The sequence below is a fragment of the Oncorhynchus gorbuscha genome, linkage group LG01 (assembly GCF_021184085.1).
Source record: "Oncorhynchus gorbuscha isolate QuinsamMale2020 ecotype Even-year linkage group LG01, OgorEven_v1.0, whole genome shotgun sequence".
In the NCBI taxonomy this organism is placed as follows: Eukaryota; Metazoa; Chordata; class Actinopteri; order Salmoniformes; family Salmonidae; genus Oncorhynchus; species Oncorhynchus gorbuscha.
In genome coordinates this window covers 106,426,922-106,442,519 of record NC_060173.1, presented here as the reverse complement: position 1 = coordinate 106,442,519, position 15,598 = coordinate 106,426,922, and the positions used below count along the sequence as shown (strand labels likewise).

Sequence of the window (15,598 nt, the reverse complement as noted above, 5' to 3'; positions counted from 1 at the left end):
GCTCCATGTTTGAAAATCTAATTTGTGACAGTTGGCTCTCGTCCTCTCTCACCTGTGGTCTTTGCTACAAGGCGAAATGCCAGTCATTAGGCCTAAATCAAATGCATCAACAACTTGTTTCCCAGCCTCCCTGCACTGAGACTGTGGATTCTGAACTGAATACAGTCCAGAAAACAGACAGCCAGCCTATCATTCCCCTCCCTGTTAAGACATCATTAAAATAACATTTCCTTATCTACAGATAACTCTTCACTCTCTACGTTCCTCAATATCTGAGCTGACCGATTCATTAGAATTCGATCCTAGAGCTCCTACTCTGATATATTATGAACACCCAGGTCACATATCAGAAACCCAAATTTAGTCCAGGCATTCCCGGGATGTTGTTCCAATTGTTTAAAGCTACTCTCCTTTATAAACAAGCCTTGCTGTTCTCTGTTAAAGACTCCATATCCAACCAGGGAAAGTTTCTGACTTTATAATGGCCACAAATAAAGCAGAACAAAAGTACCAAGTGAACCCAAGCTGTCGGTGTTCTAGTTCTATAGGGAGATCCTGAGACATAGTGCTGTAAAACGCAGGTAAAATGGGGTGAGTAGGGCCCGAGCACAGTGTGTGGTTCCACTAAGTCTTGCTGAGAGTAGGGGATAGGGGTTGACTGGTGAGTAGGGTTCATTCTGTAGAGACACAGACAGACAGGGTTGTAAGGACACAGGGGACGGAGTGAGTAGGGTTCAGTCTGTAGAGACACAGACAGACAGGGTTGTAAGGACACAGGGGACGGAGTGAGTAGGGTTCATTCTGTAGAGACACAGACAGACAGTAAGTAGGGCCATGGTCATTGTGATGACCTTGGAAACTCTTGTGAATGGTGCCAATGTTAGCATGGTACCAATGTTAGCATGGTACCAATGTTAGCATGGTACCAATGTTAGCATGGTGCCAATGTTAGCATGGTGCCAATGTTAGCATGGTGCCAATGTTAGCATGGTGCCAATGTTAGCATGGTGCCAATGTTAGCATGGTGCCAATGTTAGCATGGTGCCAATGTTAGCTAGCTCAAGTACTGCCTTTATTTACAGCAGGACAGGAAAGGTCTTAGGAATGGGTTGCGTGTTATGTTGTGAAGCAAATTGAGTCACTTCCTCTCCAAAAGCATGAATGAGGGTTGTAACAAATCAGCCATTCAAGTAAGTGACATTGCCTATATTGCTAAGGCTGAGGCTAACCTATAGATTACTGTGAAAGGTAATACAAAGGTAGTAGAACCATAAATTGTAGAACCACAAACACACCCAAAGATTGTTCATTCTATTCATCGGATACTAATGGGTTCTGCGACACTCCAATACTGCTTCCTGCCACGTAGCCTCATTTCCTGTCTGTATACAAGGCTAGTCCTCCATGATTACAGTCCCTGGCTCAAACCAACCATTAACTCTCATAGCACAGCACACACTGCAGGTGAATGCAATTACAGCAATCTACCCCCACCCATCATGTACACATACACGCTAACACATATGAGAAAGGGGTGATCTCTACATGTCCTTCCTCTCTAGCTGCCCTTTTAGTGGGAAAAGCAGCACAGCATCGTCCAATGAGACCGTCTTAGCAGATGCTTCCTTCCTCATCTCACAACGCTTCTTCTTCTGCTGAAATTGTCATTTTATAGAATATTCCTCCATCTTGGACCTACAGTAATACAGTGTATTGGGAAAGTATTCCGACACCTTGACTTTACACTTTTTATAACATTACAGCCTTATTCCTCATCAATCTACACATAAAACCCCATAATGACAAAGCAAAAACTGGTTTTTAGAAATGTTGGCAAATGTAAAAAAATTTAAAAGAAAAACGTATTTATGTAAATATAATAATAATAATAATAAATGCCATTTAGCAGACACTTTTATCCAAAGCGACTTACAGTCATGTGTGCATACATTCTACGTATGGGTGGTCCCGGGGATCGAACCCACTACCCTGGCGTTACAAGCTTTCAGCGGGACTGGGAGACTAGTTAGGATCGAGGCAAAGATGAATGGAGCAAAGTACAGAGAGATTCTTGATGAAAACATGCTCCAGAGCACTCAGCACCTCAGACTGGGGCGAAGGTCCACTTTCCAACAGGACAACGACCCTAAGCACACAGCCAAGGCAACGCAGGAGTATCTTCGGGACAAGTCTCTGAATGTCTTTGTTTTGGTTTTTGTCATCCTTATTATTGTGTGTAGAATGATGAGGAAAATGTATTATTTAATACATTTTAGCATAAAGATGTAACGTAACAAAATGTTGAAAAATTCAAGGGTCTGAAACCTTTCCGAACGCACCCTATAACACGTTCATTTCTCTGTTGGAACCACAGACGTGCTTTACGTGTGTTTTCTGTTAGGTTAAACTTTAAAAATTAGGCCCGTCTGCTCAAAAAGCTTTTCTATTTAGTTTACAGAGTTTGTATAAAATTTGTTTCCAGTTAAAGTCCCTCAGTGTGCAGGTCAACGCTGAAAATAAATACTTGTGTGGGCTGCTAAATAAACATTTAACCTCTGATTTTGCACCATCTCATATTCATACCAGTGCATTTCTAAGTTCCCAAGCATTCCCCTTCCCAGTGACAGAAGGCTACATATCACTACGGATGCTTCCCTGCAGTTTTATCACTATAAACATCCTTCAAACTGCAGTTTCCAGTCCAGCGACTACCGCCTGCCTGCGTCTTCCTGAGTGATTGACAGAAACTCACAGAAAAGGCGGGGAAGACAGCCACCCACGGCCTGAGAGAAGAGACAGCTACAGTGTTAGAGGAGGGAGGACAAGAGTGGGAAAGATCATGATCATTATTGCTTACATTAAGCTGATGAAGATGATCATTATAGCTAAGGATAGAAAAATGATTGATCGATGAATGACTCATGTTGAAATCAGGAATACAAGCCTAGTTTCTGAGAAGAGAAACACAGTAGGGACTGTGTGTGTGGGACAGCTGTACTGAGGTGAATGAGTTAACCCTCTCTCTCCCTGTGTGTCCTTTAATAATTCCGCGGCTGAGACCACCAGATGGACACTCACCTCTCTGCTCCTCTACTGGTCATTAGAGGTCAACTCCAGAGCAGAGGTGCCATGACTTTAATGATGTAATACAATAGCAGGCTATAAGACGTTTATTTTAAAAATATATTTATTTTTACCTTTATTTAACTAGGCAAGTCATTCTTATTTTACAATGACGGCCTACCCCGGGCCAAACCCTCCCCTAGCCGGGGCGATGCTGGACCAAATGGGACTCCCGATCACAGCCGGTTGTGATACCGCCCGGGATCGAACCAGGGTCTGTCGTGACGCCTCTAGTACTGAGAGGCAGTGCTTTTAGACCGTTGTATATATATATATATATGCCATTTAGCAGACGCTTTTATCCAAAGCGACTTACAGTCATGTGTGCATACATTCTACGTATGGGTGGTCCCGGGAATCGAACCCACTACCCTGGCGTTACAAGCGCCATGCTCTACCAACTGAGCTACAGAAGGACCCGGGAAGAGAAGAGAATACCCTTAATTCAGAGTTAAAGAGAGCTTAGAGCCTTGGCGGCGCGCACACACACACACACACACACACACACACACACACACACACACACACACACACACACACACACACACACACACACACACACACACACACACACACACACACACACACACACACACACACACACACACACACACAGCTAGGCAAATAAAAGGGTCTCCTTTTAAAAGACTAACTGGCTGAGAGCAGTGCAGAAAGAGAGTGAGAAGAGGTGTCTCCTTAACTAATACACCACATCTCTAAATGCATAATGTTCCCGCTATTCTTGGAATTTACATTCCAGCCGGGAGAACCGGTGGTTTTTTCCAACAACACCTGTATAGTACATTTCTCTCCTGGGTCGTTCAGCTATAAATCGCCATTATCTCTCCCACAGTTTGTGAATTTAAAAAGATCAACTTCCCCCAAAACCCAACTAATACCTTTGCAAACAGCCGAGTAAATTAAGGTTGGGATTACAATTATGTCAACAAATCATGCCCCCTCTTGCCAAGCTCCACGTGCAAATCACCATTACACCCACTTCACTGAATTGGATTCTGTTGTTTCATCTCCGCCAACGCGTTCAAAGGACCAAGGCCGTTTGAGGCTGAAGAGCCCTATACGGATTGACCATGCAAATGCATCCTTCTAGCAGGATGCACATGCCCTGTCAAATGGACCCTAAGATGCGGGAATAGGTGGTTAGAGTTTGTTGGTCCCCAGTGGCAGTGTTGCCAACTTAGCGACTTTGTATATTAAACGAGTTCAGACCCCCTCAGTGACTTTTAAAAATAAAAGATTATTGCGACCATTTCATCTACTTTTTAGGTTGCCTTTGGGGAGTTTTGACACCAGGGCCAGAGTTGTTTCATAACAGTTGGGGCTTTGTCCTGTAGACAGGGGCTGAGAGATTTGTGGGTCCCAGAAAAAGAGGGGACTTTCTCAACTAATTTTCTGCTATTTTACATGACTGGAGAATAGAGGTCGACCAATTAGGATTTTTCAACACCGATAATTGGAGGACCAAAAAAAGCAGAAACCGATTAAATAATACATACATACATACATACATACATACATACATACATACATACATACATACATACATACATACATACATACATACATACATACATACATACATACATACATACATACATACATACATACATACATACATACATACATACATACATACATACATACATACATACATACATACATACGTGGCCAAACATTTTGAGAATGACACAAATACACATTTTCATAAAGTCTGCTGCCTCAGTTTGTATGATGGCAATTTGCATATACTCCAGAAATGTTATGAAGAGTGGTCAGATGAATTGCAAAGTCCCTCTTTGCCACACAAATGAACTGAATCCCCCAAAAACAAATCCACTGCATTTCAGCCCTGCCACAAAAGGACCAGCTGACATCATGTAAGTGATTCTCTCGTTAACACAGGTGTGAATGTTGACGAGGACAAGGCTGGAGATCACTCTGTCATGCTGATTGAGTTTGAATAACAGACTGGAAGCTTCAAAAAGGAGGGTGGTGCTTGGAATCATTGTTGTTCAATTGTTGTGAAGAAGGCTTCAGGGTGCCCAAGAAAGTCCAGCAAGCGCCAGGACCGTCTCCTAAAGTTGATTCAGCTGCGGGATCGGGGCACCACCAGTACAAAGCTTGCTCAGGAATGGCAGCAGGCAGGTGTGAGTGCATCTGCACGTACAGTGAGGCAAAGACTTTTGGAGGATGGCCTGGTGTCAAGAAGGGCAAAGAAGCCACTTCTCTCCAGGAAAAACATCAGGGACAGACTGATATTCTGCAAAAGGTACAGGGACTGGACTGCTGAGGACTGGGGTAGTCATTTTCTCTGATGAATCCCCTAAATTATTTGGGGCATCCGGAAAAGGCTTGTCAGGAGAAGACAAGGTGAGAGCTACCATCAGTCCTGTGTCATGCCAACAGTAAAACATCCTGAGACCATTCATGTGTGGGGTTACTTCTCAGCCAAGGGAGTGGGCTCACTCACTATTTTGTCTAAGAACACAAAGAATGGTACCAACACATCCTCTGAGAGCAACTTCTCCCAACCATCCAGGAACAGTTTGGTGATGAACAATTCCTTTTCCAGCATGATGGAGCACCTTGCCATAAGGCAAAAGTGATAACTAAGTGGCTCGGGGAACAAAACATCAATATTTTGAGTCTATGGCCAGGAATCTCCCCAGACCTTAATCCCATTGAGAATTTGTGGTCAATCCTCAAGAGGCAGGTAGACAAACAAAACCCCACAAATTCTGACAAACTCCAAGCACTGATTATGCAAGAATGGGTTCGCATCAGTCAGGATGTGGCCCAGAAGGTAATTGACGGCATGCCAGGACAGATTGCGGAGGTCTTGAAAAATACTCTTCCAGCAACTTCATGTAATTGTCAATAAAAGCCTGACACTTATGAAAAGCTTGTAATTATACTTCAGTATTCCATAGTAACATCTGACAAAAATATCTAAAGACATCGTGTTGTGGGGGTAATTTACTCCAGGGACTGGTGTACTTCACAAAATAGATGGCATCATGAGGCTGGAAAACATGTGGATATTTTGAAGCAGCATCTCAAGACATCAGTTAAAGTTAAAGCTTGGTCGCAAATGGGTCTTCCAAATGGACAATGACCCCAAGCATACTTCCAAAGTTGTGTGAAAATGGCTTAAGGACAACAAAGTCAAGGTAGTGGAGTGGCCATCACAAAGCACTGACTTCAATCCCATAGAACATTTGTGGGCAGAACTGAAAAAGTGTGTGCGAGCAAGGAGGCCTACAAACCTGACTCAGTTACACCACCTCTGTCAGGAGGAATGGGCCAAAATTCACCCAACTTATTGTTGGAAGGCTCCCCGAAATATTTGACCCAAGTTAAACAATTTAACGGCAATGCTACCAAATACTAATTGAGTGTATGTCATCTTCTGACCCACTGGGCATGTGATGATAGAAATAAAAGCTGAAATAAATCATTCTCTCTACTATTATTCTGGTATTTCACATTCTTAAAATAAAATGGTGATCCTAACTGACCTAAACCAGGGAATTTGTACTAGGATTAAATATCAGGAATTGTGAAAAACTGAGTTTAAATGTATTTGAATAAGGTGTATGTAAACTTCTGACTTCAACTGTACATACTACCTCAACTAACCGGTGCCCCCTGCACATTGACTCTGTACCAGCACCCCCCGTATATATTGTTATTTTTTACTGCTGCTCTTTAATTACTTGTTACTATTCTCTCTTATTCTTATCCATATATATATATATATATATATATATATATATATATATATATATATATATTAACTGCTCTGGTGGTTAGGGACTTGTAAGTAAGCACATGTGACTAATAACATTTGATTTGATCTAAGTACCTACCTCTGAAGACTAAAGGGATTATAAACAGCTTCCAAACTGCCACCATATCATAACTACCACAGCAACTAGCTAACTGCACACTTTTGTTCTAGATTTGTTATTTTATGTGGGTCTCCAAACACACAGGTTGGATATTAGTGAAATGGAGGGTGGCTGGTCTTACCTGGAGAGACAGCCAGCTGAAAGTGGTGTAGCTTGTTCTCATCAGGGAAGCTGGCTTTACACGTACCTGGGATAAGGAGGAGGAAGTAGGAGAAGAGAGAGCGATAAGGGCATTTATAAACTGGGTGGTTTCAGCCCTGAATACTGATTGGCAGAAAGCAGTGGTATTTCAGACCATATACCATGGGTATGACAAAACATGTATTTGTACTGCTCTAATTACCTTGGTAACCAGTTTCTAATAGCAATAAAGCACCTCAGGGGTTTGTGGTATATGGCCAAAGTACCACAACTAATGGCTGTATCGAGAACAGCCCTTAGCCGTGGTATATTGACTTTATACCACAAACCCCTGAGGTGCCTTATTGCCTTAATATCTCAGTTGTTAGTAGCTAACGATTACAGTTGCATTTATCTTCGCTGGGAAATGTAGATGGATTCACATAGTTATCTTAATCTGTGTGTGCATTATACATATAGGTCTAGCGTATCTCATCTGCGTTATGCTAATATGCACTGAGTGTACAAATCATTATGAAAAACTGCTCTTTCCATGACATACACTGACCAGGTGAATCCAGGTGAAAGGTATGATCTCTTATTGATGTCACTAGTTAAATCCAATTCAAATCCGTGTAGATGAAGGGAAGGAGACAGGCTAAATAAGGATTTTTAAGCCTTGAGACATGAATTGTGTGTGTGCCATTCAGAGAGTGAATGTGCAAGACAAAATATTTAAGTGCCTTTGAATAGGGTATGGTAGTAGGTGACAGGTGCACCGGTTTGTGTCAAGAACTGCAACGCTGCTGGGGTTTTCACGCTCAACAGTTTCCCATGTGTATCAAGAATGTTCCACCACTGGGGAGTCAGGTAGCCTAGTGGTTAGAGCGTTGGACTAGAAACCGAAAGGTTGCAAGATCCCCGAGCTGACAAGGTAAAAATCTGTCGTTCTGCTCCTGAACAAGGCAATTAAACCCTTTGTTTCTAGGCCGTCATTGAAAAGAAGAATTTGACCTTAACTGACTTGCCTAGTTAAAATAAGGTAAAATAAATGTTTTAAAAAAATAAATAAAAAAAGGACATCCAGCCAACTTCACACAACTGTGGGAGAAATTGGAATAAACATGGGCCAGTATCTCTGTGGAACGCTTTAGACACCTGGTGGAGTCCACGCCCCTACAAAGTAAGGCTGTTCTGAGGGCAAAAGGGGGGGTGCAACTCAATTACCACCCTGCATACCACTGCTGGCTTGCTTCTGAAACTAAGCAGGGTTGGTCCTGGTCAGTCCCTGGATGGGAGACCAGATGCTGCTGGAAGTGGTGTTGGAGGGCCAGTAGGAGCCACTCTTTCCTCTGGTCTAAAAAAAATATCCCAATGCTCCAGGGCAGTGATTGGGGACACTGCCCTGTGTAGGGTGCCGTCTTTCGGATGGGACGTTAAACGGGTGTCCTGACTCTCTGAGGTCATTAAAGATCCCATTATCGTAAGGATGTCAACCCTGGTGTCCTGGCTAAATTCCCAATCTGGCCTTCAAACCACCTAATAATCCCCAGTTTACAATTGTCTCATTCATCCCCCTGTAACTACTCCCCAGGTCGTTGCTGCAAATGAGAACGTGTTCTCAGACAACTTACCTGGTAAAATAACGGATAAATAAATACAAAATATGTGGCTGTGGAAGTAAGCAGTCACATCATCTGCCAATGGCTCTGAATCCCCCCCTGGTGTTCAGACTGGAGCACTACACTATGCTGTCTGCACATATCTCCCTCTAACACACAGTGAGACTAATGAGCCATCAGAACATTAAAACCACAAATCAGCTATTGTATAATGTTACACTGCATAGTGTTAAAGGGTGTATACTTACTAGGGAGGTTGGCTTCAAGTTCTGCAACTTCTGCAATGAGAGAGAAGGAGGGGGGGAGACAAACTAAGAACGCATCCTGCTTGCGTTGGCAGCTAGGAATGAGCAGTCAGTGGTGCACACCAAATCCTAAAGGAACAACACATCCTCTCCCACACTCCCTTCCCAGTCTCTCCTGTCTCCCTCAGACCTTTGTTGTTTGGATGCTACAAACTAACTAGAGGAGATGCCCAAAATAACCCTGCAAAACAGTTACGTCATCACTCATAGGCTGAGTGTGTCACTAAAACAGATGTTATGAAACTGTAGCTACACATTGTAATTATGCATCTCATAAATCAGGGTGCAAATAACTCAAACAAAAAAAGACAATAGGACGGATAGACCAGACTTGCAGACGATTCAGCAAATCATTTGTACCTGGTAACCAAGTCAGGTTGTTTACAGACAGAATCAAGTGGAGCAGACCTAACTCAGCATGAGGAAGGGTTTGCATTGCAAGCACACACACACACTCTCTCTTCACAGTCCCCAAGTGCAGAACAGACCGTGGGAGGTGCACAGTACTATAAAGAGCCATGAAAACATGGAACTCTATTTCACATCAGCTAAATGGAGAATTAGATTAAAATACACCTTAAAGAACAGTGGGGACTGTGAGGCAACACAAACAGACACATGATAACATACGCACTATACACACACATGTACTTGTGTTGTAGATATGTGGTAGTAGAGGCCTGAGGGCACAGACTTTATATGTTGTGAAATCTGTTGTGAATGTATAACTGCTTTAATGTTGCTGGACCCCAGGGGATCCATAATAAACACACACGAGCTTGAGAATGCTATATTTTTACCCCCTTCCAGACAGTCCAGTCTATGACTGTATAGCAACAGTAACACTATGGAGTCCTGTCGGGAGAGAAGGGGTTACACGTTGTGTTCCTCTTTCCTTACAATCCCTGCCGGTGCTCTGGCTACAGTAAATGAGGCTTTGATACAGTGCTGTGCTAGCAATATTAAAACAATACATCATGAGAAAATTGAGATTGGAAAGTGCAAACTTTACATGGATTATACAATGACTAGTCTGGTGTAGTTTATGCTCCACACTGCGCAGCATGTTCCCACGCTCAGATCTAAGAGAATGCCGTCAGTAGATGTTGGGGTGGATAATTAAAGTTGCAATATGCAGGAATCGTTCCACCATTTCCTGGCTGCTAAAATTATAATAGTTTGCCTAATTTCAGTATGACATAAAACAAGCATGTTTAGTGTAGAGAAACATTGTACCCTCTAAACCGCTTTAAAATATATTTTCTATAACCAACAGTATTGTATTTTCAGCAGTTTCATGCTGGTGTACAAAACCAAAAGTAAAATGACTCAGAAATTAAACACAGAAATAGTGCACATCGCACACTTCTTAGAATTGTTTTCAATGAGAATGACAGATCTTCATATTGAATTCATATTTCTATGTGAATTTTGTCAAATCGCTCAGCGAAAAAGTGACACGTTTCAGCTTTAAAAGAGGATGATTGTTATACCACATTATGGAACGGTGGTAGGACAATAAAAAGTGAATATGGCGGTAATAGGGCAGTAATAGAGACTGACAAGGACAGGGGGAGGTTGTGGAAGAGAGGAAAGATACATCTGAATCTGAAAAGGAGTCTAGAGCTGATGATGATGCTACCTCAGAACAACGTTCCGGTCTTGCTAACGTTCAAGCCCACATCCTCAATCACTTCACTGGACAGATGAGCACCAAAAGAGATGTGACTCTAGCTAGATATTAAAGAAACACTAAAGAGGAAGTGGGCAAAATATGACCTCTCCTATTGTTCCTCTGGAGGACTGACTCTGCAGGCTAAGAGACGTAACATAACAGCAAACTCAAATGACAGAAAGAACTTAAGAACTTTATTTGACCTGAACTACCCAGGAAGTGGGGAAAAAAATTGCCATTGGTCTAAAATAAAAACCAATACTTGGAGGAAACACGGGGCAGAGACTGGGGAGAGAACATACAATGTGATTGTGAACAGGAAGACATCCATCTAATTTGCATAAGATAGGCTTTAGTCTTGGAATCTGAATGGATATAAAAGATTTAAAAATGTAAAAAAACAGGAACTAAAGAGCTTGAGAGAGAAAATGGGAGCATGTAAAGAAAAGGAGAAGAGAGCGAAAGGAGAGGAAAGCGGTCTAGGGAGCGAAAGGAGAGGAAAGCGGTCTAGGGAGCGAAAGGAGAGGAAAGCGGTCTAGGGAGCGAAAGGAGAGGAAAGCGGTCGAGGGAGGAAAGGAGAGGAAAGCGGTCGAGGGAGGAAAGGAGAGGAAAGCGGTCGAGGGAGCGAAAGGAGAGGAAAGCGGTCGAGGGAGCGAAAGGAGAGGAAAGCGGTCGAGGGAGCGAAAGGAGAGGAAAGCGGTCGAGGGAGCGAAAGGAGAGGAAAGCGGTCTAGGGAGCGAAAGGAGAGGAAAGCGGTCGAGGGAGCGAAAGGAGAGGAAAGCGGTCGAGGGAGCGAAAGGAGAGGAAAGCGGTCTAGGGAGCGAAAGGGAGCGGTCTAGGGAGCGAAAGGAGAGGAAAGCGGTCTAGGGAGCGAAAGGAGAGGAAAGCGGTCTAGGGAGCGAAAGGAGAGGAAAGCGGTCTAGGGAGCGAAAGGAGAGGAAAGCGGTCTAGGGAGCGAAAGGAGAGGAAAGCGGTCTAGGGAGCGAAAGGAGAGGAAAGCGGTCTAGGGAGCGAAAGGAGAGGAAAGCGGTCTAGGGAGCGAAAGGAGAGGAAAGCGGTCTAGGGAGCGAAAGGAGAGGAAAGCGGTCTAGGGAGCGAAAGGAGAGGAAAGCGGTCTAGGGAGCGAAAGGAGAGGAAAGCGGTCTAGGGAGCGAAAGGAGAGGAAAGCGGTCTAGGGAGCGAAAGGAGAGGAAAGCGGTCTAGGGAGCGAAAGGAGAGGAAAGCGGTCTAGGGAGGAAAGCGGTCTAGGGAGCGAAAGGAGAGGAAAGCGGTCTAGGGAGCAAAAGGAGAGGAAAGCGGTCTAGGGAGGAAGATTAAGGGGAGGGAAAGACTATAAAGAGTGAGTAACAGGACAATTGTGAAATAGTATGAAAAAAAGAGACACGGAAAGATGGAACCTTTGAAATTAATGAGAAGAGAAATACTGCTTAAGGCCCTGGAAGCTCTCATTCAGGGGCAAGAAGATTGAGATCAGGGGATAAAGTGAGGCAGGAAGAGAGACAAAAAGAGAGAGATATTAGAGCTGGAACGCAGGAGAGGACGAGGGGGACAAAACCCACCCCGACAAACAGTTCCATGGGCCGCTTCATGAATACTAAAACCAAAGGCAGATTATCACCCTGCCTGTACTGTCTACAGAACAGTCTACACTGACCTCCAGCATTAGTTGAGCTGTGTATTACTGTAGCTCCTTTCATATGTATCTTGTGTTATTTTATGACTGGTTATGACACCTAAACAAGAGCAAAGCATTCCATTACACAATAGCCTATATGTCAACACTATTTGTATATATTTATTTATTTATTGACCATGTTAAATTATACTTGTAATTGCACACACATTGATATCAGACACGCACCCACCCCAATGCTCTGTTGCTGATGACTGGGATGATTGCAGGACCAGGGCAAGACACCCTAATTTGACTGGTGACTGATATAAGGGCATGTCTGAAGTGAAACAGTATGGACATAATGCTTCATGACAGAGTCATAAAGTGTATTTTCTACAAGTTATTTGAAATACGAAGAGAGAAAAAAACATGACTAAATAATTAATTACAACAACTAAAGGATTTAACAAAAAAAAGCTTTCAAACTAAAAGGACATTTCTTGTCAGAGTAAAAACTAATTTGAATAAATGTGGGTTTTGACACTCTTAATTTTGGTATTTTTTTTATTTATTAGGATTCCCATTTGCTGTTGCAAAATCAGAAGCTACTCTTGCTAGGATCCACACAAAACATGACAATGCAGATCATTAGACAATAACAGCTAAAGGACAGAACTACATACATTTTAAAACGGTACACATAGCCTACATATCAAGACATACACACAAAATCTACAGTACCAGTCAAAAGTTTGGACATCTACTCATTCAAGGGTTTTTCTTTATTTTTACTATTTTCTACATTGTAGAATAATAGTGAAGACATCACAACTATGAAATAACACACATGGGATGAATTGGAGCGCAGAGTGAAGGAAAAGCAGCCAACAAGTGCTCAGCATTATTGGCAACTCCTTCAAGACTGTTGGAAAAGCATTCCAGGTGAAGCTGGTTGAGAGAATGCCAAGAGTGTGCAAAGCGGTCATCAAAAATCTAAAATATTAAGTATATTTAGTTTTTTCCCCACACTTTTTGGTTACTACATGATTTCATATGTGTTATTTCATAGTTTTTATGTTTTCACTAGTATTCTACAATGTAAAAAATAGTAAAAATACAAAAAAAAACTGGAATGAGAAGGTGTGTCCAAACCTTTTACTGGTGCTGTAGGTCAAATAGGGGATAGGCGTTGTGCCATGTAGATGTCATAACCAGCCATAAAATATTGCAATATATGTTATCACAAGTGTGGTAAAAACGTATGTATTTTTCCACATATACACGTCCTATGTGTTTTAATCAAATCAAATATATGCACTGAGCTTGTCTGATACTTTAAGTGAACTGTTTGATGAAATAATTAGGACACAATGACTAGAGGGTTAATTGATGAGGGTAAATTGATTTGATTGTGCTGGGCCTGGCTCAAACTTGCTGTGCAGCATTAAAAAAAAAAGTGACAGCTAGTGACTGTGTGACTAGCACCTATTGTCTCACTCTCCTTCCTGCTGCAGCGACCACCACAGAACACCAACCGTGTTTATTGCGATGTCTGTGTTGCTGTAACATATTTACAGCCATTTCTGACTGAAAAGTTGTAACCGAAATCCCTCATTTGTTGAGGAAAAACATTCCTTATTCCCTCAACCCTTGCACTCTTTACGTGACACACGTATGCACGTGTCAAAGGGCCTGACCTATGGCATATCATAATCACATCAATAAATTGGTAATAAACTCTGAAAAACGTGACACATGTGAAAGCTAAATGGATACAGAGGACGTGACAAATAAACTTGAAAACGGGAGAATGTTTACTAGTTGCTTGGGAGGTAAAGGGGAAGTCAGATGTGTGGAATAAATGTGACTAGTTGTGGAAAACACTGGAGATCAAGAAAAAGAAGGGAAGGAGGGGCTTCCAACTTTGTGGCAACAGTTTGGGGAAGGCAATTTCCTGTTGGGGAAGGCAATTTCCTGTTTCAGCATGACAAAAGCACATTTGTTATAAAATAATCTTATTTTTATTGGTGTTGTTCTTACATAATATAACCATATACAATTTCAGTAGCAAATGTCTTAGACTGATGGACTGTGCCATCCCCACGGCCTCCACAATGGATCAGTCCACTCAGACAGGAGCCAATCAGACAGGTGTCTTGTACACCATGATCATCATTATTTCTTTATTTTGCTACCACTCGACTAAAGAACTCTTGGTCGACCAACAGCCTAGCGACCAAACAATTGACCAGTCAACTAAATGGGGTCAGCCATGTAATATATATGGACGTGACAGTGTTATGACAGGCTATGTTACGTCAGATGTTGTGACATGGTTATGACTGTGTCATAACACTGGGTGTCAAGTGTTCCCAACTTTTCTAACTAAAATAAAGAGATATTGGACATCCTTTTACTGTATAATATTCTGTAGTCTACACTAGAGGTCGACCTCTAGTCTACACATTTTGCCATTACTTATGCTGTGTTCTTATGCTATCCGAGTGACTCAAACATTCTAACAAAATCTATACCATGACATTTAAAAAATACAAATAAAAAAGTATTCTCCCGACTGTCTAGTTTTTATTTGGGAGATTCTTAGTTCTCAAAGATGATCTTATTTAAATAAAAAAATATAGCTCCATTATTTTTTTCTACATTCTGGTTACAATGTTTAGATCTGGTTTTAGTTGTTCACGTTGATATTGAAAACGTTTTACCATAGCAAAAAACAAAAATTGAGATATATTTTTGTGCATGGCAGTGACGATTTAGCAGCAGCAACCCAACTCTGCTAAATGAATATATAGGAAATACTGGCATTACAAAGAAGCACAGCCAGGTCCATCTGTATGCTAGTGTGAAAAGAGTTACTGGAGGAGATCCATATATACATGTAGAGAACGTTGTGTGTGTTGTACCTTTGATGAGTAGTCGGTCCCTGATAGAGACCCTGTGAGAGGAGTCGGAGGGGCCCCCAGGGGGACGGCCAGTCTTCACCCCCTCGTCCCTCTTCAGCTTACTGGCCAACGTCAGCATGGCTGCCCCGCGCTCTCTCCTGAAAACACACTGACATGACAGAGCAGTTGATCAGTGACTGTGACACATGCAGTGATATTACAATACAACATGACCAAGTAATAATAGCAGTAGGCTGTATAGACACACCCAACATGAAAAAAAATTAAGGAAATAACCTGGCA

General features: G+C 42.3%; 1 protein-coding gene across 2 annotated transcripts in view; it reads right to left on the bottom strand.

Moving 5' to 3' along the window:
• Positions 1-15,598, bottom strand: part of LOC124048392 (NEDD8-conjugating enzyme UBE2F-like) — a 93,708-nt gene that overhangs the window by 73,635 nt on the left and 4,475 nt on the right. For both annotated transcript variants that reach the window (XM_046369145.1, XM_046369137.1), the window contains exons 3-5: positions 15,317-15,464; positions 9,046-9,075; positions 7,177-7,242 (exon numbers count right to left, since the gene is read on the bottom strand). In XM_046369145.1, the coding sequence (XP_046225101.1) occupies positions 7,177-7,242; positions 9,046-9,075; positions 15,317-15,464 (244 nt within the window). The remainder of the gene's footprint in view (positions 1-7,176; positions 7,243-9,045; positions 9,076-15,316; positions 15,465-15,598) is intronic.